Source organism: Microtus pennsylvanicus, chromosome 1 (assembly GCF_037038515.1).
Source record: "Microtus pennsylvanicus isolate mMicPen1 chromosome 1, mMicPen1.hap1, whole genome shotgun sequence".
Classification (NCBI taxonomy): domain Eukaryota; kingdom Metazoa; phylum Chordata; class Mammalia; order Rodentia; family Cricetidae; genus Microtus; species Microtus pennsylvanicus.
In genome coordinates, this window is record NC_134579.1 from 167,862,724 (window position 1) to 167,889,428 (window position 26,705).

General features: G+C 37.0%; 1 protein-coding gene across 3 annotated transcripts in view; it reads right to left on the reverse strand.

Annotated features, from left to right (window-relative positions):
* Rev3l (REV3 like, DNA directed polymerase zeta catalytic subunit) overlaps positions 1 to 26,705 on the reverse strand; it is a 142,055-nt gene that overhangs the window by 2,676 nt on the left and 112,674 nt on the right. For all 3 annotated transcript variants that reach the window (XM_075945196.1, XM_075945205.1, XM_075945213.1), the window contains 10 exons: positions 26,399 to 26,540; positions 25,608 to 25,852; positions 24,603 to 24,711; positions 20,491 to 20,697; positions 17,544 to 17,653; positions 12,855 to 12,969; positions 10,519 to 10,656; positions 9,454 to 9,644; positions 8,668 to 8,914; positions 7,611 to 7,820 (listed from right to left, as the gene is read on the reverse strand). In XM_075945196.1, the coding sequence (XP_075801311.1) occupies positions 7,611 to 7,820; positions 8,668 to 8,914; positions 9,454 to 9,644; positions 10,519 to 10,656; positions 12,855 to 12,969; positions 17,544 to 17,653; positions 20,491 to 20,697; positions 24,603 to 24,711; positions 25,608 to 25,852; positions 26,399 to 26,540 (1,714 nt within the window). The remainder of the gene's footprint in view (positions 1 to 7,610; positions 7,821 to 8,667; positions 8,915 to 9,453; positions 9,645 to 10,518; positions 10,657 to 12,854; positions 12,970 to 17,543; positions 17,654 to 20,490; positions 20,698 to 24,602; positions 24,712 to 25,607; positions 25,853 to 26,398; positions 26,541 to 26,705) is intronic.

The window sequence follows — 26,705 nt, forward strand, 5'->3', positions numbered from 1 at the left end:
CTACTTAGTATATATCCAAAGGAATGAAATCACTGTATGAAACAAACACTCAACTTTCATGTTTATTGTCACTTCTATTATCAATAATTAAGATATGGAATCACCTGAAGTATGTACCAACAGATGAATAGGAAAAATAAGGCATACCTATAAAATGAAATATTATTCAGTAATAAAGGAAAACCTGTCACTTGTAGCAATAAGGATGCAACAAAGTGAAATAAACCAGATATAGAAGACAAAAATACCACATTTTCATGTATAGAAATTAAAATTAGTCACACCTCACAGAAATAATGGGTATAATAATGATCATAAGAGGGGTTGGGAGAGAAGGGGAAGAGAAATAAACAAAACCTGCAAACAGGTACCAACATGTAGACACATTGGAAGAAAAAGTTCTAGTGTTGCATACAACATGGTGATGCCAATCTACAGTGATTATCTCAAAAGAGGTAGAAGAGCCGGGCGGTGGTGGCGCACGCCTTTAATCCCAGCACTTGGGAGGCAGAGGCAGGTGGATCTCTGTGAGTTCGAGACCAGCCTGGTCTACAAGAGCTAGTTCCAGGACAGGCTCCAAAACCACAGAGAAACCCTGTCTCGAAAAACAAAAAAAAAAACAAAAAAAAAAAAAAGAGGTAGAAGAGAGGCATTTGAGTGTGTTTGCTTAGCATGCATGAGGGTCACTGATTTAACCCCCAGTGTTACAGTGTTACATGTGCATAAACTGAGTGTATTGGTGCACGCCTATAAACAGCAGGCCGGAGCTAGAGGTGAAGATCAGTACGAGTTTAACATCATCCTTGGCTACACAGCAAGTTTTGAGAGCAGCTTGGGATGCATAAGACCCTTTGTCCCCTCCCTTCCTCCTCTTCTCCCTCTTTCTCGGTCAGTGGATCAGGAGGTGACTCTCAGCTACTTCTCCAGCACCATTTCTGCTTGTGTACTGCCATGTTTTCCACCATGATAATGAACTAAACCTCTAAAACTGTAAACCAATCCTCAATTAAATGTTTGTTCTTAAAAGCTGCCTTGGTCATTGTGGTAGTTTGAAAGAAAATGGCCAAGTTTTAGCTTTAAAATGGCCAAATTTCAAAACAGCCTAGTAGAGATGCTGTCATGCGTTTAATAGCATTAACTCTGATAAGGATTTATAAGGAAAAGGAGCAAGATGAACAAATAAAAATACAAAATGTACATTAAGAAAAAGGGCACCAGGAAGTGGAATAGAACTAAATACTGTGTTAAAGGAGATAAATAAATCAAGAAATGGAATAAAGGGAGTGGTGACCTTAGGGAAAGATCCTACCCAACTAAGTTTCCAACTTGTGAAAAGAAATTAAAAGTTTAGAGCCAGGTGTGGTGGTGCACTCCTTTAATCCCAGCATTTGGAAGGCAGAGGCTGGTAGATCTCTGAGTTTGAGGCCAGACTGGTGTACAGAGCAAGTTCCAGAATGGCCAAGCTTAGGCAGTGAAAGAAACCACTGAAAACAGAAAGCTGGTGAAGATGTAATTGAACAAAGGGGCCATGTTCCAGCCCCAGCAAATAGCAGAACTTAGCAGCTTTGGTCACATGGTTCTGGCTTTAGAGTTAAGGGTAGAAGAAAGGGGTTGTGGAATCTACTTCCACAACCAAGGAAAGTCTCTGAGGCCAGGCCACGTGTATACTTGAATGGAGGCCTAGAGAAGCCGTTTTGTGAAGCTGTGAAGCTGAAGCCTGGATTGCTCTAGAGACCCCAAGATGTTGGAGATGCCAGAGTCATGGGATACCTGCTGAGGAGAGCTGCTAACTAGGAGTGCAAGAGAAAGAAGTGTGTTGCAGTCCACAAAGCCAAAAGGAGTTGGAGATCTGAAGAGCATTTTGACATCAGACATGTAGATGCAGAGTTTGGAGTTTGCCCAGCTGGTTTTTGGTCTTGTTTTGGTCCAGTATTTCCTCACTATGCTCCCTTCCTTATATTTTGGAATGGCAATGTATATCCTGTGCCATTATATGTTGGACATCAATGTATATCCTGTGCCATTATATGTTGGACATTAGTGATCTGGTTTTTTTTTTTTTTTAATTTTTACTTTATAGGAATTGCAGTTAAGAGATTGCATGAATTTCAGAAGAGACTTTGAACTTTGGATTTTTAAATATTGTTGCAACAGTAATAGACGATGGGGACTTTTAAAGTTAGACTGAATGAATTTTTGCATTATGGTATGGATAAAGCCTTGGGGGCCAGAGTGCGAAATGCTATACAGCTGACTTCGGGGGAGGCAGCCTCCAGTCAGCACCCAGGGTGTGCAAAAAAATCCATGAATGTGGCGAGGGCTTAGGAAAAATTCTTATCTATTTGAGCAATAGATTTTTTCTATCTGAGGGGAAAAAAATAAGAAAACACAGATGTTCTATGATGGTAACCTTTTCTTTTAATTCACCTTGAAAAAAATCCTCTATAAAAATCTCTCTCACTCTTCTACATAGATCCCTAAATAGCTCTATCTAGGCTCCTCATTATTCTACATAGCAGCTTCTCTAAGCAGCTCTACAGCCTCCAGATCTCTGGCTCTACTCCCTCAGCCTCTCCTGTCTATACTGCTACCACTTCTTTCATAGCCAAAATCTGGACAATTATATGTTACATTTTCAGGGCCTGACCCATTCTCATAACACAGGATTAGGTAATGCAGTTTCTCTTAGGCTAGGGATGTCACAATGATCAGTCAGTAAGTAATGCTTGGCCATGCATGTAGCTCTTTCCCAGACACAGCAGAACCGTGAGTGGTAGGGAGTACATGCACAAAGTTTCAGTTGCTAGACAAGGAGTTGTGTCTACCAAAGTTGCCTCATTTCTGACTTGGTTCAGCAATAAACATTGTGTATTTGTCTTCAGGGGCAACCAGTCTGCTCTGAAGTCCAAATTAGCTGCCTTTGTGACTGAGAATAGCATTACCTTTCTATGTCAGTCTGAATAATGAAAGATATCTTAGTATTATTTCTATTCATCATAATACTTAAACAGCAATCATCTTCCTGACCATCCACAGCTATATATGTGCCCAATAGATGGAATGTTTACATGAGAGAGATACACAGGCAGTGGGAAAACACCCATAGCTGTTCTTAGGGAAGAAATGCAGTTCTTGGGGAAGAAATGAAGTGGCATATGAAATTACAAACAGAAAACAACTAGTTTCCATAGCCAGTAACCCCATGGACTTTGCCTAGTGGGGCTCCCCAAAAGAGGGTCATTCGTCTTGGTGGGCCAACTGGCTGAACACTAGTTGTCACCTGCTGCATAATTCCATGGCCTCTGGTAGAAGTCATTGCTACCAGCAGCTCTCAGCAGTGGTGGTGGTTTGAAAGAAAGTAGCCCCCAAAGGGGGTGGCAGTATAAGGAGTTATGGCTTTGTTGGAGTGGGTGTCGCCTTGTTGGAGGAAGTGTATCACTGTGGAGGTAGGCTTTGAGAACTTATGTATGATTAAGCTACACCCAACGAGACAATTCACTTGTTGCCTTTGGATCAAGATCTCCATTACCATGTCTGCCTATCTATCTGCCACACTATTCCCAGCCCCTGTGCTCCCTACCATGATGGTAATAGACTAGATCTCTAAAACTGTAAACTGCCACCTCAATTAAATGTTTCTCTTTATAAGAGTTGCTATGGTCATGGTGTCTTTTCACAGAAATAGAACCCTAACTAAAACAGTGCTTAAAAATAATAAGTCATAGTAAATATTTCTAGAAAAGGGGAAGCATTGTGATAAGCAATCATCAGAGTTTAATGATAGTCACAGACATAGTTAAAATGATACTAAACATGAAAAACTAGTTTAAACCAATACTAGTGAGAACTCCTCAGAGTCAAGGAAATACAGAACAACTGTGTGGTTAGAAAAGGGAGCTCAGGTGGCAAGCATTCAGTCTTAGTTACTCTGGAGGCTCAGGTAAGAAGATGAGCTGAGTCATGGAGTTCTTCAGAAGTGAGGGAGAGAGCAGATACGATAGCAAGCAGCAACAAACAGCACTAGACTATTTCAAGAGATGAATGAGCTCACTGTAATTACAGCTCTAGTTTATTTGTAGGAGGGGTTCTGGTTTAAAGATGGCTCACAAGGCACTGAAGTTTTTATCTTTAAAACACCTCATGTCAACTGAAGGATCCATTTTCCAATTCACACGGGTCATTGTATACAATGTTAGTTACTGCCACAGCGAACTGCTTAGAAGCACATACTCTGCAAAGATGGAGCATACTGTTCTATGAAGCCTTTTGCTAATTAGATCTTTGCCAAGAGACTCAAATCTATTCCCCAATATAGCATTTCTGTGTTGCAGCTGTATGTGTTACAGTTACATTCAGGTGCCAGGACAAACTGATGAATATTTAAGAACTCTCTGTGCCTGTCTGGTAAATAATCTAGGCTGGAATATGCAGCTTGCTAAATTTAGCTCAAATGTTTACTTCCAAGGCTTTACTGGCGATTTAAACCCTGAGTGTTATAGCTTGATTCATACTTAAGTTTAAAAATTCAAACAATACAAAAGCAGGATTGCATTTTAGCTTAGAAGGCAGATATTAAAAAAATATCATTGTGAGATCATGGACCCTGGAGGCAAATCTATAACCACCACTTTACTAAAGTAGTATGATCTCTAACTACATTCTAAATATCTGTCCTTATACCCACAGGTAAGTGAAGTCTTCACCCCTCATGCAAGAAAACCATATCAAAACAGAGAGTTTTGGAGTCCAGAAAATTCTGTGGGAGAAAGGGCAGAAAGACTGTAAAAGCTAGAGGGCCAGGGAGTTTGCTGTGAGACTGTGTCTCCTTGTGACATCAGAAGCTACACTTCTAAAGTCTATCAACATGTCTGCCCATACATAACCTGATCAAATAGAAAACATTAAAGTGGACAGGGGAAAGCCCAGAAGCCTCAACCCCACACAAAGGAACTATAGGCAACTACAGGAATACTGAGAGATGAAGAAATGGTCTTTCCCTTGGGAAGACCCCACCAATTGGTTATCCTATGCTGACCAGTCAGTCCTGAAAACATATATAAAAGTAACACTATGCAGACTGAGCAGGCTGGGTTTAAGAATGTATGTGTATATGTATGAATATATGTATACAATTATGAAGCAATAATTAATGAAAAAAGAGGCCATGAACTGGAAATAGAACAAGGAGAGGTATATGGGAGGGTTGGGAGGAAGAAAAGGGAAAAGAAAATAGCTTAAATCACTTGAGTGTTTACCACAGACAACAAAGACTACCACATTATAAGGATAGGACAATGAACACAATGCTTTGATCAAAGTCAATACTGGCAATGCAGAGCTTCAGTTGCCACGAGAAAATTATGACTTTCCTTCTCAATTTTCCTCTTCTTGAGCACTGGTGTGAATGTGTGTTTGCATCCTCCAGTGTTTTTATCTTTCCCTACTTAGAGCATGCAATTCTATCTGAGCAACTGTTAAGTAGATTTACTACATTTATTATTTATGTGTATATGTGTGTGACGTGTGTGGGTGCTCACACACACACTGAAAGAGCAGGAAGGGATGAATAAGCCCCAACGAGGTCAAATTTTAAACACTCTATAAACACCTAAGATATATATTGCCTAATTTAGTGTTTCAGAGTTTGATACACAACCATAAAAATTAGTTTATGATACTTCAACCTTCTGTACCTTTATTATCTTTTTCTATGACTGGGTTTCTCTGTGTAGTCCTGGCTGTCCTGGAATTAGCTCTGAAGACCATGATGGCCTCAAACTCAGAGGTCTGTCTGTCTCTGCCTCCCAAGTGCCCCAACACAGTTGTATTTCTAATTCCTTGACTAATCTTGGGCTGAGAGAGCTATCAAAAGCTATTACTATTTTCCCATTTCTTACTGAGTGCCTGGTAAATGATGATTTATAAAAATTCCCACACACACTTTAACTATCTCATGTCCACCATGCTCGGCTTAGAGTCTTTGGAAAGACATTAAACCATTCTCCATCTTTATTTACAAATGCTATCATTTCTTTTAAGCTCTATCTTTGTGAGAAGTGAGACCTACCGGCAAGGTGAGTACTTTCTGAACTGATGGCATCATCTAGAGTGGTGTTTTTCACTGATAGCAGAAGACAAAGAGATCCTAGAAGAGACTAACTCACGCTTGATCACAGCAGGTCTGAAGTTCTGTTCTTGCCAACATATGATACCAGAATCCAATGAGAGTTTTTCTGAGATTTAGCTGCTGCTGACACATGATAGAAGCTGGTAAAACAAATAAAGCTAGGAGTTCCCAGTGACTTAAGTAGCTGTACTAACTAGGACCACTCAACTAGTGCACTAGATGGTAAGAACTCCATGGACTAAGCAGGGGGTTGCCCATTCACTCAGTCAATATGTCTAGCACACCGCCACCAGTGTGGGCTAGAATCAGGTGGAGCTTCAGTTACAGGAAGCGGGGAGAATGACAGAAGTCTACTACAGGGAAGGCTTTCCCTGTCCAGCTGTTTAAACTTGATTCCTCTCAGGTGATCACAAGGGGAGAACAAAAACATTTTTAGAAAGAGGGAACAGGGATTCAAAGACCAGAACATAGGTAAGATTAAGGTATACTCATGTGTTGACATACAAAAGAGTTCCACACTCCCAGAATGGAGTATAACAAAGGTTTGTTTATCAGGGGATAAACTCACAGGAAGAGTAGTGATTCTCAGTCCTCTGAATGGGGGATGTGAAGGGCACAGTGTGACCAAGAAATGGGTACAGAGAGACACTTTTTGCTTAGATTTCATTTTTTATCTTACATCAAGAGAGGTTTGCTTGTTTATTTTTACTAGAATTACATGTAACTGTTATATTTCATGTTAATAGTCCAGCTTAGCCACTTACTTATTGGGAGCATAAAATGCAAATTACTTAACCTATCAGCAAGAGTGATTATAGCATTTTCACCAGGAAGATTTGATTCATTATCTATTTTCTATCTGGATTCTCAGAACTGTAGATTTCACAAGTTCACTCATCCATCTTTAAGATGACTAGTTTGATGAAAATGGCAAGTGATAAATCAGCTAGAACCTTTATTATTTTTAAATAAAAGAAATTGTGTAAATGCCCACTGTAATCTAGGTTTCAATAAACAACACACTATCCTATATAACCCAAAACTAAACAAAAATAACCTAAGTCATTTTTACTAATTAGTTAAATTGCAGTGTTAATTAAAAATTATTTATTAATGTGTGTGTGTATATGTGTGTGTGTGCCTCTGAGTGAGCTTATGTGTATAACATTCATGCAGGTCTCTCATGGAGGCCAGTGGGCACTGGATCCCCTGGAATGGGAGTTGTAGGCAGTTTAGCTGTCACGTGGGAGCTAGGAACCAAGCTCAGGTCCACTGCAAGAGCAACAGGCACTTTTAACTGGAGTCATCTCTTCAGCCCCAACTGTAGCATTTCTTAGACTTTTAGAAGTTTATCTGTGTAGAATCCTTACTTCATTTTTCATACTGGTTTCATATCTCACTCTACACTGAAGAGTGGATGCTATCTCCCTGAAGAGTCAAGAGTGTTTGTTTGTGAGTTCAGATCTACTAAGCAAGGCTGTACCTTCACAAGTTGCTCCTGTTTACGCTCCAGTTCTCGGATTTCTTGGTTGAGAATGACTGCTACATGCTGAGGCTGGCTCCGACATTTGCTACAGATGCCATGTTGAGTCAGGTCATCGCACACAGGACAGTGTAAAGTGGTGAAATACTGGGAGATAGTGCCTTTCCGCCCTTCCAGTTCACTTCTGGAGGAGCTGGTCGCTTTCTGGATCTACAACAACATCAGTTCAGAAGTTAAGTCTGGGTGGTCTTCACAGGCAAGCAGCTAGTCCCTTAATTACAGGTTTTTCTTTCTTTCATTCAACAAATGCTGAATAACTATTGTTTTAGAGACTGGGGTATAGAAGGGACCAAAGCCTTTACTTACCTGGATGATTTTAAAAAATAAATAATAAAATGATTTTATTTATTTTACTTTATGTGTATAAATGTCTTGTCTGCTTGTGTGTATTGTAACACATACATGCCTGTTGGATCTCCTGGAACTGGTCTGCAGATGGTTGTGAGCCACTATGTGAATGAATGCTGGGAATTGAACCTGGGTCCTCTATATGAACAACAAGTGCTCTTAGCCACTTAACTATCGGTTTAGCCCCTGAACTTACACTATCATCAGCTACCTTGTTTTTTTAGTCAGCAGAGTGTAAAGGTCCAATGAAAGTAAAGCCAGATCATTTCAAATTTAACTGGATACATGTCACCCAAGAATTCTTCAGTTGACATTAATACTTATTTCAGGGATCTGGTACTCTTTTTACATTGAAATAATATATTCTGTTCTTCGAGTCTTATGGTGCCATCTAAAATCATTTTGAATAAATATTAAGGAGTAAAGTATCTTAGAAATGTCATTGACTTAGAATTCTTGTTGGTCTTGGCAATTAAAAAAAAAAAACCCTCAGTTTCCTGGCTTCTAACCAAGATATAGCATTTTATATGCCAGTCAGCACAAATTCTCTGAAGTCTTAACCTTAGTTTCCTAGCTTATATTCTTCTTCCAATAATAATATACTGAAATTTGAAATATTTATAGGACATGCGTTATTTAGTAAACTTACTCTTGGTAATTCATGATACCAGCTGAAGACATCAATACCAATAAGAGAGAAGATTCTTGCCAGAGGTGGAAGAATTTGCTTGGTGATATAGTAGGTGGCATTCAGTCTCAGAGACGGATCCTGTAGGACTTCTGCTGGGCGCCTTATCAGTTGGATAAGGGGCAGTCCGGGGGTCCCATAAATAATGACATACGGTACTCGTTCTCCAACCCGAGGCTCAGAGCGCCGGTCATAAGCAAGCATTTTCCTGTTCAAACCCAAATGAAGTACATAGTCAGAATGTCACAGAAGGCACCTTCCCAGCAAACTAATTCAGAATTAAGCTAGAAACCATGAGCAATCTACAGGGCTACCTTCAAATTAGACTGCTGCTTCTTTAAGAATTATATACACTTGGCTCAGCTGCTGTCAAGTAGAAACTTACTCTCTACAGCACCATGAACAGAATGGTGTGAGACCCTAGTAAGTATTATCTAACAGGGAAAGAAGAGAGAACTGACTAAACAATCTGCTGCAGAAAGAAATCTAAATGCCTGCTCTGGCAGTTCAAAATAAGGATGGCTTAGTGATTCTACGGAAGAAGCAAATGTAATCAGAAACATCATAACTGTATTGCATTTAGTTTCCTAAGAAAAGCCCAGAAGAGGAGATCTTACAGAGCACAGGGAACATCAGTGTGGGAAACACTGCATCGTGGCTATTGTCTTTTCTCTTACTGCTGCAGGTGGCCTCTGCAATATCCTGGCTGTGTCCTGAGGATTGTTAGGCTGTTGTGTGTGTCATTACCTTGTAAGTTCAAGAGCTGGAACACAAGCTCCAGGTCTGTAAGAAAAACTTCCTCTGTACTCCTTGGCAAAGATAAAATCTTGTATGCTGGCTTTCCCTTCCACAAGCTTCATACATTGTCGCTGTACATACTGTTTAATTAGACTTATATCTCTTGTTTCAAACAGCAGCTTTAGAGAACGTTCAAGTATCTTAAAACAAAAAGATGCAGAAAAGATAAACTAGCACCCGGTATGTTTCAGCATTATCATTGTACTTTAATTAAAAAGCTTTTGGGTATTGAGTCAAATACAGACACACACACACACACACGCACGCACGTACATGCCCTTGATCTTGTGATTAGATAATAAAAATGATTAGAGACTGAAGTTTGAGATGTTATATAGCCTGCTGTTTCTAAGAATATCACACAGCTTGAGAAAAATCATACTGGAATGATGTTCTGATGAAACATTTGCCATGTGATGAAAAACATGAAACTTGTTTTTCTTAAACAGTCAAAGCACTTAAAGCGTGAGAAACAGGACCAAACCTTATGTACTAAAAGAACCCAATTTAGCTATAGAAAAGATAAAGAAAAAATTAATATTACCAATGAGTCAAATAAAAAAAAATCAGCCTTTTTTATAGCTTTGTAAGTGACAGTTTTCTGTGTTGTAAGTATGTGTGATATGACATAATCCAACACAAAGAGGGTTGACAGAGGAAGTTCCAGTCAACTTGGAATGAACTCAGTTACTTAGGAGGGGTCTGTAGCTTCTCATCTTCATGCTGCTCCATACATTGTGGGAGTTGTTATATGAGAAGCTATCCTATCATCAAAGGCGACAGGCAATAAACTCTTAATTCTGAGAGAACAAAGGTATGGGAAGAAGTCTGAAACTAAGCACCGAAGTAGAATAGTTTCCAACTAGAAATAAAATTCTCAAAATTCACTTATTCACCCCCCCCCCCCAAAGTTCTGTGTCCTTAAACTAAATGTACGTTTAAGGACAGTTACATCTATACCAGGTTCATTACTACTTATATCTCATTGTTATAAACAACATATATAGAACCTACCTTAGAAACAGCAGGGCAAGAATCTCTTCTGACTGTTTCTATTCCTTTTGCATCAAATACTGGGTCCTTCTGATCCAGAGTTTCATACATGTAACCCACATATCTCTTTTTTGTTTGTAAAACACAGGGCAAATATACCTGTAGTAAAATTGACAGAATGACTCTTAGTAACCACCTTCCTCAAACTGTGACTGATTTTCTGCTTTGTTCTCTGTATTTGGATACCACTATAAAATGTTTAAATATTCCCAAGGATGCAATGAACTCCAATCTACAACCTGGAATGTGAAAACACACAGAATCAATTGCTAGTACTTCTTAACCATTTACTCCTTTTTCTGCACTGACTTGCTTCTAATTCAAGTGATACTTTTTTCAAAAGCCATCAATTAAATATTAATTCTAAATTACTTTATATCAGCATATAACATAAATTAAAGTTATAAGAATAAGCAGTGAGAACTTCCTAAAGGTTTGCTGCTATTGAATTCCTCTGTTCCTTCCAGAGGTGCTCTGTGAAAAATCCAACTATTCTCCCCGCACCAGCAGCTTACCACATACACTGCTTTGCACTTTGTAGTTTTAAGTCAACAGTTTTCTTGGGAGAGCATTGCATTTGAGTGCGGAAGGTTCATCTGTCTTAAAGCTACAGAATAGCCCATGGTATGTGGGTGCTATGACCGAGGTGACTGATGACCTCCTAAGGGGTCCACGGTATGTGGGTGCTATGACCGAGGTGACTGATGACCTCCTAAGGGGTCCATGGTGTGTGGGTGCTGTGACTGAGGTGACTGTTCACCTACTAAGGGGCACTGAGGATGTCTGAATCTTTAGGCGTTAGAAATAAGGTTGCGGTAAACAACCTTACACCTTATTTGATTTCATCTTTAGGATAGATCCCTGGACCGATAGGACATTCCTTTTATTTTAAATTACAAATTTTATCCTTTTTCTTGCCTCTAAGCTCCCCTCTTCCCCAAACCCTGATTTAACATTTCTTATTTTTCTTTTTAAAAAGACAGTCTCACTATTTTTTTCAAATGAATTCCTGGGCTTAAATGTGAGTCTCCTTTCTAAGCCCCAGAGCAGCTACGACGACGGGCTTGTGCCATGTTGTCTTTGAAGTGATTCTACTTTCTAAGCCCCCCGAACAGTTAGGACTACAGCCATGTGCCATGGTGCCTGGCATATTTATTTTTTCTTAATCTAAAAATAAAAAGTTTATGTTTATCACAGTCAAAGTGGTAACTTGAAATATATGTTCGTGTGGAATGCCAAAGCTTTATCAATCAGCACATTAAATGTACATGGCCTTAATATCCCAGTTAAAAGACAGAAATGATCAGAAAAAGAATAAAAAATAAAGCTATTCTTAAGATCTATTAGAAATCTATATAACATAAGGGCACAAAAGAATTTAAAAAACCAAAAAAACTAAAAAGCACCTGATACCTTCCTACTCTCACGTCTGCATTAATATTAACAATATTAGTATCAATGCTAATATTAATGAAAAGAAAGGTGGAAAAAGTGGTCTTTGTTCAATACAAGGAATATTATTTTAAAACATTATTTTAAGGCAATAAAACCTAAATAAAGACTAAGAAGCAAATCCATGATTACAATGCACACTTTAGCATCTCCAACTTGTGAGTGACAAAGAATCAGTGAGAAGAGACATGCTTCCACCACACAACCTATGGAAGAACTGAGCAATGCTCCCCACAGCAGTCTCATCATTCATCAGAATATACACCGATTTCCAAGGTCACACGGAACACTTACAAAGACAGGCATTCATCACATGCAGACGTGGGAGTAGGAAGATGTCAGGTGATTTTAGCCCTTAGTTGTTGACTGCTGAGGTTACTGTCAGCCTTTGTAACTTTCTAGCTGAGGGTCTAGAAACTGAAGCAGAGACAAAGACTCTGCTGTAGCTTTTCTAAACTCCCAAACCATAAAATCTGTTGATACGTTGGCTGCCTTATACTATTAAGGTTGGAGTGGCCTGTTTCATAAAAAAAGTAAATGAAATAATCTCTTCACATCTTAAGATATTATTGAAAAAAAATTGGGAGGCCTGGTGGATACAGCTCAGTTGCAGAGTGTTAATACAAGCTAGGCCCTAACATTATACCCAAACACATAAACCCCAAACCAAACCAAATGAACCAAACAAACACAACTATATACATACAACCTTCCGAAACTGAGAGAGTATATAAAAGTAAAAACTTTAATAGTCAGGGTATTTACAGTGTTACAGACTGAGTGAGTCAGGAACTTGTAGAGGTATGGAGACTCTGCATGTGATTAGTAACACTCTAGCTCCTTACCTTCTCAAACTTCAATTTCACTGGCTTAGGATTAGTAGCAGTAACAGCTTCAGCAATTTCTTGACCAATCTTAAAAGACTGCTCCTTAGTGGCTCCTTTCAGTAGCACAAACATACTAAGAGATTAAAAAATACAGCAAGGTAATGCAGAAGTCATTGTGAGAACAAATTTCATCCAGAGTCACTTCCTGGCTGATAAACAGTCTAAACCAAGACGATTCACTCCACCCTGACTGTTCCTTCTTAAGTTGCTTCCTATCACAGCTTTCCTGTTTACCCCTTTCTCCTTGGATTCTTACAAGATACCTAGTTACAGCTCTCAAAGGCTCAGGTACAACTAAAACTCAAACACTGAAGCTGCCAAGGTCCTAGATCATCTGCGAGTATTCAAGGTGGTGCATGGCACACAGTTAAGTTAATTAAAAAAAAAACAGTCTTTTAAAACTGTACTCCTGCCCCAGGATTAACATATGATTAGTTTTCTGTTACTACAGATTAGTTTTGTTTTTTCAAGAATTTTGTATAAATGGAACCATATCATACATACTCTATTGTGTCTGGCTTCTTTATTTAGCATACCTGAGAGGGTCATCTATAATGTTGGGATAACTGGTTTCTTTTTATAACTAGAGATACCTATATCTATATCTCCACTGTCTAGATAGACCATAAAATTTCTATCCTTTCATTTGACTATAATGAATAAAGTTCTAAAGAATATTTATATGCATCTTTTTGCACGAACATCCTTTTCCCCTTAAAAAACTGTACTTAAACATACAGAAGTGTAACTTCTGGTTTTTATGCTAAGAGTATGTTTAATAAATGACTGCCAAATCATTTTTATTATAAAAAGTTATTATTTTTAGGTTTTTCAGATACAAAGATGAATATAAGCACTTTAAAAATAAGATGCACATATGCATATATTTAAGAACAAGTAGTTAAGCTATGGTGACAGAAATTACAGATGCCACTGCATGGTGGTGCTGGTATGAAAAATGAGTATTGACTGTAGAGGGGAGAAAGAAAAGAGCTTTCATAGCAATAGAAATGTTCTGCTGGGCAGCAGTGGTGCACGCTTTTAATCCAAGCACTTGGGAGGCAGAGGCAGGCGGATCTCTGTGAGTTTGAGGCCAGCCCGGGCTACAATAGCTAGTTCCAGGACAGGCTCCAAAGTAACACAGAGAAACCCTGTCTCGAAAAACAAAAACAAAACAAACAAAAAGAAATGTTCTGTAACTTGACTAGAGTGGTGGCTGGTTACTCAGGCCCATATACTTTTCTATAAACTACATGCTATGCACTTCTGTAAAGGCTATATAGTTCAATAAAAGTGATAAAACCAAGTGTGTTAGCTATCCAAACATGTCACATTTGTTACTTTGCCAGATGAGCCAAGTGACCACAGCATAACACATGTATTTCTAGATCAGCACTCACCTCTACATTCTCTAATTCTCTCCCCCATCTGTCTCTTAGAGTGCTCACTCTTCAGGACCAGACATAAGAAAGCACATACTGTATAATTCCGTTTATATAAAACACTTGAAAGAAATAAAACTAATCTACAGTAATAGAAAGGGACTCATGTTAAACCTTGGGTCAGGGGTACGAAATCCTATAGATATGTTTAGTTAGTATATGTATACACACTTAGAAGCACACTCAGTATACTTTAAAAGTTATTATATGTTTGAGATTTTACTTAATAGTATTAATGGGCTTATTGGTGGATACTGCTGTAGTTAACTTGATTTGGAGCTACATTTCAAGGAAATTACCCTGAATTAATGTGAAGTTCTGATCACAGTACATAGATGAGTAGTCTAAAATGGAAAAGATATCTTTGTTGTTATAACTGTTTTTGAGATGGCCTTGTTAAGTAGTCAGTCATGCCTGGCCTGCAGCTCAACATGTAACCCACTTGAGCCCAGAACTTGGGGTAATCCTTCTGCTTCTTGTCTGTCAAGTCCTAGGACTACAGGCATTAACCACACCTGGTAAAAAAGAGTGTCTTACATCCAATTCTCATTGTTACTGTACTTTTAATACATTTAAATAACATTCATCTTTGGGTTAAATAGGTTCAAGTATACATTTAGAATTATAATTAGTATACATTTTAGGGATTGTCTAGGATGTTCTTCTTAATTATGGTCTGATGAATTTCCCAAGAGATTGTGATTTTACCTCCCTATCCTGAAAGTATATATATTCTTACTGGAAGTTCTTCCCTACACCGCCTAAGAATTACTATTACTTTAGTCATTGACTGAAGCAGGTTTTATCCCACTGGATGGAATAAATGTGAATGAGAACCATTACTATATAAAATAACTGTTTGAGCCACTATAATATACAGTACGCTTATTTAATACACTTAAGTGGGTGGTAATAAAAAACAGTCTCCTGTGTCATTTTGATACTCTGGTACCTGACACTCCTCAATTAGAACCCAAGATTCTTTATGAATCTTGATCCTTGAGATTGAGGGAGGCAACGGTGACTCACCATCATTTACCAAGTTCCTTCATTCAGTTGATGAAGTAGTTGAGTCAGAAGCTATGTGAATTATGATTGGCCATGTTAATATACTAAAAATATAGCTAGACAGATTTCAGATCCTTTCTTTCAGTTGAAATTTTTTCCACTCTGCCAAATATTTATTATTTCTAAGGCATTTTCAACCCTTTATCATAATCATCCTCCTAATGAAAAATTTATACTTAATTTGAATAAAAGTAATTATTAAGACATATATTTTGGAAAATTTTTGTACTTCTAATAATTTATTTTTACCTTGCTGTTAGAAGGCACAGCCTAAACAAATTGTCCTTACACAGATCAAGTAATCAATGATGATCAAAGTGATACTGTCCATAAATTTAGCTGACTGGATCTCAATATTTTTGTGAAATCTGATATATAGAGAAAGCATTTGCTAGGAATCAAGACATAAATTTACATTTATGTCTCAATTACTGACTAATTGGTGATAATTTCTTACCTAAGGGCATGAACTTCTAATAGTATATAAATTGCTAGCATAAGTAATTCCACATACCCTTTTGTTCTGAGAGCCTGTGAGCATTGGATTTTGAAATTATTTTTTAATTTAAATTATTTTTTTAATATTTTTGTTTTAAAGGCAGAGTCTCACTGTGTAGCCCTGGTTGGCCTGAAACTCTCTATGTAGATCAGACTGGATTTGAACTCAGAGGGATCTATACTTGCCACTGTTTCCCAAGTGCTGGGATTCAAGGGCATGTACCACTATGCCTGGTTTGTTTCAATTCTTAAAGATTTTTAATGGTATATAACATTCAGTAAAAATCATGCTAACTTATGATCCTATGTATCACCAACTAACACACATAAGACTCTGAGTTAAAAACAATTTACGTATTTAGTTTTCTTCTTTTTTACAAATTTTGCAAAGAATTTTAACTTAATGAAGTTTGTTTTAGTACTTATTTTGATAGACTACCAAGCAGAAGTTTAATTGAGCAGAGAAATGCCCAAAGACAAACCAAGGTATGGCTTTTGATGAGCAACACTGGATAATATTGATGGAGCTTTGAAAACATGAAACTATCCCTGTCTACTGGTAATGAAAAGGTCTCAGTGAGCACTAATATAATGCTGGCTGTGTATACATTTTGAAGGACTGAGAGAATTAAATATTATTTAAAGATCACTCACAAGTTATTTTTATTGATTAGGAACATTCTCTCCCAATGCTCTGTTGAATAATCATCAGAGGTGCTGAGGCAAGTGCTCCTAGCTTGATCACAATGGAACTCTAAATTTATTATGAAAACCACTTCAGACTGCAACAAATTAGAATACCTACATTCTAGAAGGATTTCAAGGAGTCAAACAAGTAAGATGTTACATAAATAACTGAACCTTGAAAAATATTAGAATGAGTAACAAAGCAAGCAGGATAATGTTAGTAATCCAGGATTCAAAAGATATCCCATTCTTTACCAGGATGTAAATGGGCTTGGAGAAGTTTCTCTAGGATAAAACGGGTAACTCTATTTGTCTCTTTGCTTCTCTTAAAAGAAGGTCAATAGATTTAATAAAAAGTTAACAGTGTAAGGCTTTGACAACTGTCTTTTAAAAAGGTTATTTTTTGTTCTTGATTATGTAGGGTATATAAGTGTACATGTGTAGGCATGTGTTTACCAAGGACAGAGAATGACAATGACTGCCCCTGTCTATCATTTTTCTCCCTTTTTCTGCTATGGTGACAGCCAGCAAACCAGAGATATTCCTGCTTTTGCCCTCCCTAGTGCTGGGGTTACTCATGTGGCCATGTCTAGTTTTTAATGTGGGTACTGTGAATCCAAATTCAGGTCTTCAAGGCAGGATAGCAAATGCTCTTACCAACTCTAAGCCATCTCCCTAACCGGCAGTTGTTTATTGCTATTGTTATTATTGTTACTACTACTACTACTACTATTCTAAGGGACTTAAATACAGTGACTCAGAAGAACTATCCGACCAAGAGATCATAAGAACAAGAAGACTGATCTAGGAGTATTTAAAAGGATTTTCCCTAAGCTATTTCAAACACCAAAAAGAAGGTATCAATAAATGTAAACAAAATAAAAAATTAACAAGAAAAAAGCACACTCCCAAACCAAACCAAAAACCCAACTATAATCCCTAAATCCATTACCTGTCAGTATCACCGTAAACAACCCTAGCGCCCCATTTCTTGGTATCATTCACTAGTTTAATTGCTCGTTCCAAGGTCTCTCTGGCTTTGTGAACAATACTATCACCAACCTGTTGACAAAACACATTAGAAATGACTTCTTAACATTGCTCAGTAAAAGTCAACAAATTTTAATAATATTAAAATTTTAATTATTGAATATTTCTAGAAATGAAATAATGTAAAACCAAAATAGCTATCAGTGTCATCACAAAGTTAAAAAACCGAATTAAAAGAATTGACAGCTATGGACTTGCCTTTGAATGTACCAGGAAGTACAATGGATTGTACACTTTTACAAGGTACACAGGTACCTTTGATTCTTGGAAGAATAAATCTTGTTTTTCAAGGTTTATTCAAGGTCTATCTTTTATACCCATATAATCAACTAGGGCACAGTTGATTATATCTTTCAAAATTAGTGCTTATGATAGTGTGTTTAAATGCCGAAACCAAATTTTGTGACTGATTATACATATATTTTGGTAAAACTCAGTAAAAGAAAAAAATGTAAACAATTATATGGCAGAAAAATATATTAGCAATGTTCAATTTAAAACAAGTAGGTAAATAAATATGCCCCCAGGGTTCTTTCAGTGTGGCCAGTGAGTTTTAGCAAGGATCATGGCAGAAGCTGATAAAAGATACTAGGCCTTACGCAATGTAAGACACATCTTCATTAGGCTATATAGTTCGGTAAATTAAGGAGACTATATAGCATTAGTGTTATATCTACTAAGCTCATTGAGATGAAAAGATAGAGAATTCCATCAAACTAAATGAAGCCTTCCCTTTGCAATTTTAAAATAAAACTATGTATTTTTGTCAATAATCAAACAATAATAATACTGATGCTTCCCTTTTTGCTACAAAAGTTGAAGTTTCCAAACTAACATGGGATTGAATAGCATTTAGAAAGCTGTCTAAAGCTGCACTGTAGAGTAAACACTGGCATATAAACACAAGGATAGATAATAAAACTGCGAGCAAAAATCTAATTTGGATTTTAAATTAAGATAATATTTTCTATTGAGACTTTGAGTATATTAGAGAACCTTGAAAATGTGAACTCTAACTTAATACATTAAAATATATTATGAATTAGCATGCATAGTAGTGCACACCTTTAATCCCAGTATTTAGGAGGCAGAGGAAGGTGGATCTCTATGGGTTCCAGGCCAGCTAGGATTACATAGTGAGATCCTGTCTCAATACAAAACATAATAATAACAACAACAACAATAACAATAAGATAATCAACCATAAAAACACTGAAAACCATGTTATCCAGCTGAAACTAGTAAGTTTTAATAAAATGTTGAATCTCTGTCCAACAGCCACCTTCTCCCAGCATTGAGTTTACAGACATGGTAGTACATACCACTTACGTGGGTCCTGAGGATTTCAAGTTTTTAAGACTGCACAGCAAGCACTTTACTGACTGAACCATTTTCCACACCCACCTTCCCCTGGAGCCACCTTTCCAGCCCAACACTGGCACCTCAGATGCCAGAAGATTACTCTGTATAACCCAATCTCTCCTTCCACCTTTCTGTGGGTTCCGGGGATGGAAGTCAAGTTATCAGGCTGCTTTGGTGAGTGTTTCTGCTGAGCTCTGCTGCCAGTCCCTGAGCAGCTGTGAAGCTCACTTGGCCTATTGTGAACTGTGAGAAGACTCTGTTCCTCCTCTAGCTTCTCTCAGCAAAGATGTAAGTTGGGCACATCACAACCCTCATGTAACATTAAAGAACATTAGGCCAATGGATCTCCTGTCTTTTCTGTCACTAGTACATTTATTATTCTGCTGCGCTGTTTCATATTCATGTCTAATAAACATCTTAAGAAATTAGTTTTGTTCTATGAAAAGTGCTTTTCAACTGATCAATCCAAATGAAGGTTTTATCTTCTTTAATTGGTACACTAACAAATACAGAAGATTTTGCAGGGCGGTGGTGGCACACACCTTTAATCTCAGCACTTGGCAGGCAGAGCTCTGTGAGTTCAAGGTCAGCCTGAACTACAAAGTGAGTTCAAGGACAGCCAGGGCTATCTCACAAAGAAACCTGCCTGAAAAAGTCAAATAAATAAATAAATAAATAGATAGATAGATAGATTTTACTTTTTGTATTTGGTGCATGTACATGTAATTGTATGGGGGGGGGCGGGCAGAGGCTGACATTAGGTGTCTTACTCAATTGTTTTTCACCTTTTTTGAGACAGGGTCTTCCACGGAACCTAGAGCTCACTTATTCAGTTAGACAAACTACTCAGTAAGAGTCAACCACCTCATCACTGAGACCACAGGCAAAAAGCTGTTGCCCCTGACAGTGCATGTGGGTATTGGAGATGTCAACCTGGGCCCCTCAGATTTATACAGTAGGCACATTACCGACTGAACCATTTCCCCAGCCTATGGAATGATTTTTCTTTATTGTAACATTTGGACTATAATTTTGTATCTATCAAAATACTAAAAGGAATTATTTTGTATAAAAGTTACTGTAAACACTACTATAAACTGCCACTGAAACTCAACTCAGGGTAATAAATGCGAAAATATGTACTATTTATTTATTTATTTATTTTTTGGTTTTTTGAGACAGGGTTTCTCTGTAGCTTTGGTGCCTGTCCTGGAACTAGCTCTTGTAGACCAGGCTGGCCTCGAACTCCCAGAGATCCGCCTGCCTCTGCCTCCCGAGTGCTGGGATTAAAGGCGTGCGCCACCACCGCCCGGCAATATGTACAATTTAAAAATTATTATTGAAATAAGGGAACAGAATTTTCAGAGAAAATTCACAAATACTCAGGAAGATGCATGTTTATAGACCTAATTTAAGAAAAACTAGTATGCCATGGAAATGACACTTTAGTCAAAAGTTTAAAAACATAAAAAAATAGTTTGTGTTACCTCAATGCATGGCATTCTCCCCGAGAAATTAGCAGATGTATAGCCAAATGTGACATTTGCTATCAGCTTTAGTCCGAGCTGACGTGCATTAAGCATTCGTGACAGGGCTCTGTCTTGCTTGTAAGCCTTCATTGACTGCTTCACCATGAATCTAGTCTTCAAAATTTCTTCAAGCATTCTTGGTAGAACACCCTTTCGTACTGAAGGCTATCATAAAGGAAAAACAAAGGAATATATAAAACTCCTCAGTCATATGTACATGCATATAGATTTTGGTAACTAAAAAGGAAACACTTATAATAATGGCCAACTTTGATAAATTGAAACATGCTACTAACAAAAATAGCCACAGGACTAGCAATTGTCAAACAAAATGATCAATTTTATTTTTTTTGAAGAGGATTTTTCTTCTAAAACATTCCTGTACTGTTTATAATTCAGATGCGGTACTTCTATGTGAGCTCTGAGAACTCCAGGAAGCAGGATGTCAACTAGTACATAAATAACTACACAACAAATTCAGAGGAAAATGCTGTTCATACTTTGATTGAGACCCCCATCCTTCTAGAAAGACATATGGGCCTGCATCACTCATAACCAACGTCAGGTGTTAAAGATCTCACCCTAATGACCCCACACAGTGCTCTGCATGGAACTCCATTTATCTACCTTGGAAGAATGATGAGCTGGTTGACTCTGCTGACATTCAAACCTGCAGTTCCAGGGACTCTAGGTATTTCAAATCTGATGCTTAGACCACTAAGCCATCCCCTCCGGCCTATATTTATTAGCAATCTGGAAGAGGGGATGAATAATGAGGTGATAAAATTTGTTGTTGCCAAAAAAAAATCATTTGTATTAATCAAGACTAGGGAGGATTTATGAGAACTCTGGTAGGAATGAAAACCACAAAACAGTTATTAACTGATGATTCATAGCCACGTGCAAAATAACGCATGTCAAACTGAACAATTAAAACTTCAGTTATATGATAATTACATTTTTGAATATTAAAAAAATCTTATTTTTATTAAGTTTTACACACTAGGTCAAAATGTAAATCAGGTTTTAAAAATGCTATTAAAGGGAGCTTAAACAAATAATCTATACGTGTGACAATGAAATTATAGTCTAACCTCTAATTCATTTGGTGTACCCTTTTGAAGCAGACTTAATGTTCTCTCTTTGTTCTAGCAATTAAAATTGTAATTATTAATGCAAACTAATAATTATTTTTATATTACACTATTAGTGTGATTATTAGTGAAAACTTTCACACTCACATATTATGTCTTATTATAAACCCTTCCTATTGTCCTCTCTAACACTTTCCTACCACCCCTCTTCCCTTCCCTTTGCCTTCCCTAGTAGAACCTGCTTGCTTTCAGGTCCTCTCCTCCAAGCCTCTGTTTTCCAAATATAAGAGAAAAAGTGATATTTGTCTTTCTGTGTTTGGATTATTTTACTTAATAAGTTGAGTTCCATCCATTTCTCTGCAAATAATACAATTTTATTATTCATTATGGCCAAACACTACTCCATTGCGTGTGTACGGTATATTCTTTTGTGTACTCATCTGATGATAAATAGGATGGGCACCCTGGCTGATTCTATGACTTAGCTGCTGTGAGCAGTGCAGCAATAAACAGGGACATATAGGTATCTCTTCTGTGTGCTTTCTTTCTGGTTTACACCTAGAAGTGATGCTGGATACCCAGTAGTATAGTTTTAGTTTTTAAGGGGGCCATCATACCACTTTCCCCAGGGCTATGTAATTTACTGTCCTCCCAGCTGGGTATAAGGGCTCCTTACTCCTCTCACATTTGTCGGCATCTGATTTTTCCTTAATGAGAGCCACCTAACCTACAGTGAGGTGGACTCTTAGTGCAGTTTGACTTACATTTCCCTGGTGGCCAAAGACTCTCAGACCTTTCACATGGCTGTCAGTCAGCCACTGGAATTTAAGATCACAGGCTTATTTACTGACTGGATTATGTGATCATCTGGTATTAGATTTCTCGACTCCTTTATATATTTTGGATATTAATTCTGTTGGAGTTCCTTCCACTCCATTTTTTTTATCTTTACTCTTGATTCTTTAATTTGCTGACAGAAGCTTTTAAGTTTCATATAATCCCATTTGTTATTTGAGTTTTGAGTCCCACTCAGGAAATTGTTACCAGTATCAAAGTCCAGAAGTGTTTCTGTCATGTTTTTCTGTATCCATGTTAAAGTTTTAGGCCTTTAATTCATTTTCAGATGATTTTAATTTCAGGTGTATTAATTATTTTACGCTAATGAGTATTTTTTCTGCATGTCTATCTGAGTACAATGCTTGTAGCTTGGTGCCCAGAGAGTCCCAAGAGGGCATCAGATTCCCTGGAACTGGAGTTACAAGCAGTTGTAAACCACATATGGGTGCTAGGAATCAAAACCATGTCCTCTGGAAGAACAGCCAGTGCTTTTAACCGCTAGGATGTGTCTCTAGCCTTTCAGGTGATTTTTATATAGAATTAAAGGCAGAGAGATCTAGTTTCAGTTTTCCTGACACTTTTTGTTAAAGCTGACTTTTCCCCCATGTATATTTTCGGTATTTTTGCCAAGAATCAGATGGCTTAGATTCACACATTTATATCTAGGTTCCTTATTCTATTCCATTGGTCTATATTCCAGTTATATCTAATATTATTCAATGAAGTTTTTGTTTCTTTGGCTTTATAGTGTATTTTGAAATTAGGTATTGTGATGTCTCCCCTCCTCATTATTATTCTTTTTGCTTAGGATTGGCTTTTTCTATTTGGTATCATTTGTGTTTCTGTATGACTTTTAGTTCTTTGTCTGGTTATTTTTTTTTTCATGTTTCGTGAAAGTTACTGGTATTTATTAGGGACTGCATCAAACATGTAGCTCAATTTTGATATTATGTCATTTTAACAATATTAATTCTCATACATTGAAGTTTTCCTATCTTCTCATTTCTTCTGTTTTTTTTTTTCTTGAGTGTTTTTATAATTTTTCTTTTTTTAGATAGGGTCCTCACAACTTAGCCCTGGCTGGCCTAGAACTCGCTGTGTAAATTTAGCCTGAAATTTACAGAGATCTGCCTGCCTCTGCTTTCTAAGTGCTGGGATTAAGGCGTGGGGCACCATGTCCCACTCACTGTATTATAATTTTTACTGTCAAGGCCAAAGACAGGAAGTCTTTACTTATATTTATTTCCAAGATTCCACTCCACCCCACACTGTGAATATGACTGCTTTCCTGATTTCTTAAAAAGAACCATGATCAAATATGTAGAAATATTATTTGAAAAAGGATTTTTTTAAAACACGGGGAAACAAACAAAAATTCAGCTCCAAAAATTTTTAAGAAAGGAATATACCAGGAACTTATTGGTAAATATTTTAACATCTAAATTGCTAATTAACATTTAGTATTATCTCTTAATTGGTAATAAGTACACCAGAATGAATTGGAGGGTTGGTGGGATCTACATCAAACATTGTTTCATAAGTGTAGTAGACATCAACTCACTGCTAAGGAACTAGGAAAGAAGTTGGCTATATAACCTCTGAAATCTCCTATTTTCTTTATTCAGTTAGGAAGCTTTCTTTAGTCTTTCTTGAGGAGAAAGCATACATAGAAGAAAGGAACTTTATTTTTAGTTTGTATGTCTTCTCTAAAAATGCAATCATTAAATTTATTAAAGTATCATCATGTCTAAGATGGTAATAATTAAATTTAAAATAATGTAGAAAACTTGCAGAATGTACACATTAAAGCAATTAAAATTTTTGAAGATAACATCTTTTAACCATCAAATTGCTAGGTATGTCTGCCAGATTATAGCAGGAGGTAGATGCTATAGGTGTACACTTACTTTCTTCAATATTTCATGAATTAAAATACAGCAATTAAAATATTTAAACCCAAATTCAACCAAAGGAAGATGATTTCTTTTCTTCAAAATGATTTCTTAGAAGATTTGTTTTTGACTTTATGAGATAAAAGTCTTCAAGTTGTGTAATCTTATATGTCAACAATACCTAAACACTATTTGTTCTCTAAAGGTAAGCCACGGTTGATTCCTTTCATTTACAGGAGAGTATTACCTTAACGAAAGCTACTCCATTGGGGGACACTGTGATGTCATGCCTAATTTGGTAAAGTAAATCTGGAGGTACTCTGAGAGAGGTACAGCCAAATTTGAACTCCTCATACCTGTTAAGAAAGAAAATATTGAGCAGAGACCTTCTCAGATGACACAACAGAGCCTATAGACACATCTCTAACTTCATCACAACTCCATATCCAAACATGTAAACATGAGTTCATGTAACTAGTCATATGCTTACTTGGTTCATTAACAAAATTCTTCATATATGCACAACTTACAGAAAAAAGGCATTCCTTAAATAACAGTGCTTTACAAATTAAGAACTGAATATACACTAAAATACAAATTCCAACTCAAAATATAATCATGTTATATCAAACTCCCTAAAGAAAATTTCAAGTATAATAATAAGTAATTCCAAATTTCCTTCTTAATAAAAGACAGGATTAACGACAACAGTTTCTACAAATATTTTCTATGAAAGATACTACCAGATTAGATCACAATACCTGGTCTCAAGTACACAAAATCAGTAAGAAGATAAGATTCTGTATTTCTTATAGTCTGGGAAAAAATATTCACTCCTTTGATAATTTAAAATGTTATTCTCATTTAATTTACATGAACTAACAAAATCTAAGAGTTAATTCCATCTTTTGAAAAATCACAGCCTTTTTCTAGGAGGAAGTGACAACTGGAATTAAATCATTACTTTCAACGTATTGCACTGAAGGCTATATTAAAAAAATAATTCTCCTGAAGAATCAAACAGAAAGATGCAAGGCTGATCTGTCCCCACTAATGACCCTGTTCATGTGCGTCGTCCATTCACAAAACTGAATCAATTATAAGATCATGTCAATTAGGAAGACAACTGCAACATTGTGTCAGCAGTGCTCTACCCAACTCCCTTATTCTCAAGGAAGTGTGAAGACAGTCTATAATCATAACACATATAAAGCACAAGAACATGACTGGAAAAATAAAAACAAAATCTTACTTTCCCAAATTCTCTATGTGGCCAAGGCAAGTGGAAAAACAATAGTTATATGCAATCACAATGGAAGGATATAGTGACTGGAAATCCAAAACAAGAACGGAGTTGCTATAGAAGCGAGACTCGGGTTCCATGATGAGGGGAACACACTGTGGGGCTCTCATCTGGGACCTCTGCTGAACACTAGGGGTCACAGGAATATAGTTCATTGGTTTAGCAAAACGCAACATCATTGATTCCACACGGTACTGCAAGGAGAAAAGAATGTAAATATATGGTTACTTGAATATATGGTAATATTTTGAGGATGGTTTTCCCCTGCAGACTAATCATATGGTTTTCTACACTAAGTATTTTTTAGTCAATTTTCAAGGTATCACTGAAATTGATTTACAGATTCTTTATTTTTATGTTAAAATTATCTATCAGGACTTGGAAGACTATAAACTTAGAAATATAAATATAAATGAGGTAGATTTTCTTTCCTGGCTTCCCCACTGATAAGAGGTATCTCTAATGATACTACAAGATTCAGTTATTCAGGTACTGATACTAAATACAAAGTTTGTTTTTCTCTGTGTGGGTTTTTCTGTGTGGCTTTGGAGCCTATTCTGGTACTAGCTCTGTAGACCAGGCTGGCCTCACACTCACAGGGTTCCTCCTGCCTCAGATTAGAGGCATGCGCCACCCCCACTCCCACCCCCAGCTAGATACAAAGTTTTAAAAACCTACTCAGGTCAAGAATAAGCATCTCATTTATGTAGTACTTTAAAGTGTACAAGAAAAACTTCTACCTGTGAACCTCTTGTTAATACATGTAAAAACTGAATGCCAAAAAGTCTGGCCATTTCACTGGTTTTTCCAATTAGGTCCAGCTGTTCTAACATCTGGAGATTTCCACGGACACGGCTAACATAATGATCAACCATTTTCCATCTGTCAAAAAAGAACCCATACATGAATACAGATAAAGTGAGGTTACTAAAGGAGCGAGCGCAATATATAAAGTATATTAAGGAGTTAAATGCTGGAGAACTTCAAGGAATAAAACTCAGTAATAGTACGCAAAATTTAAAATAGTATTTATGATAAGGTATCATA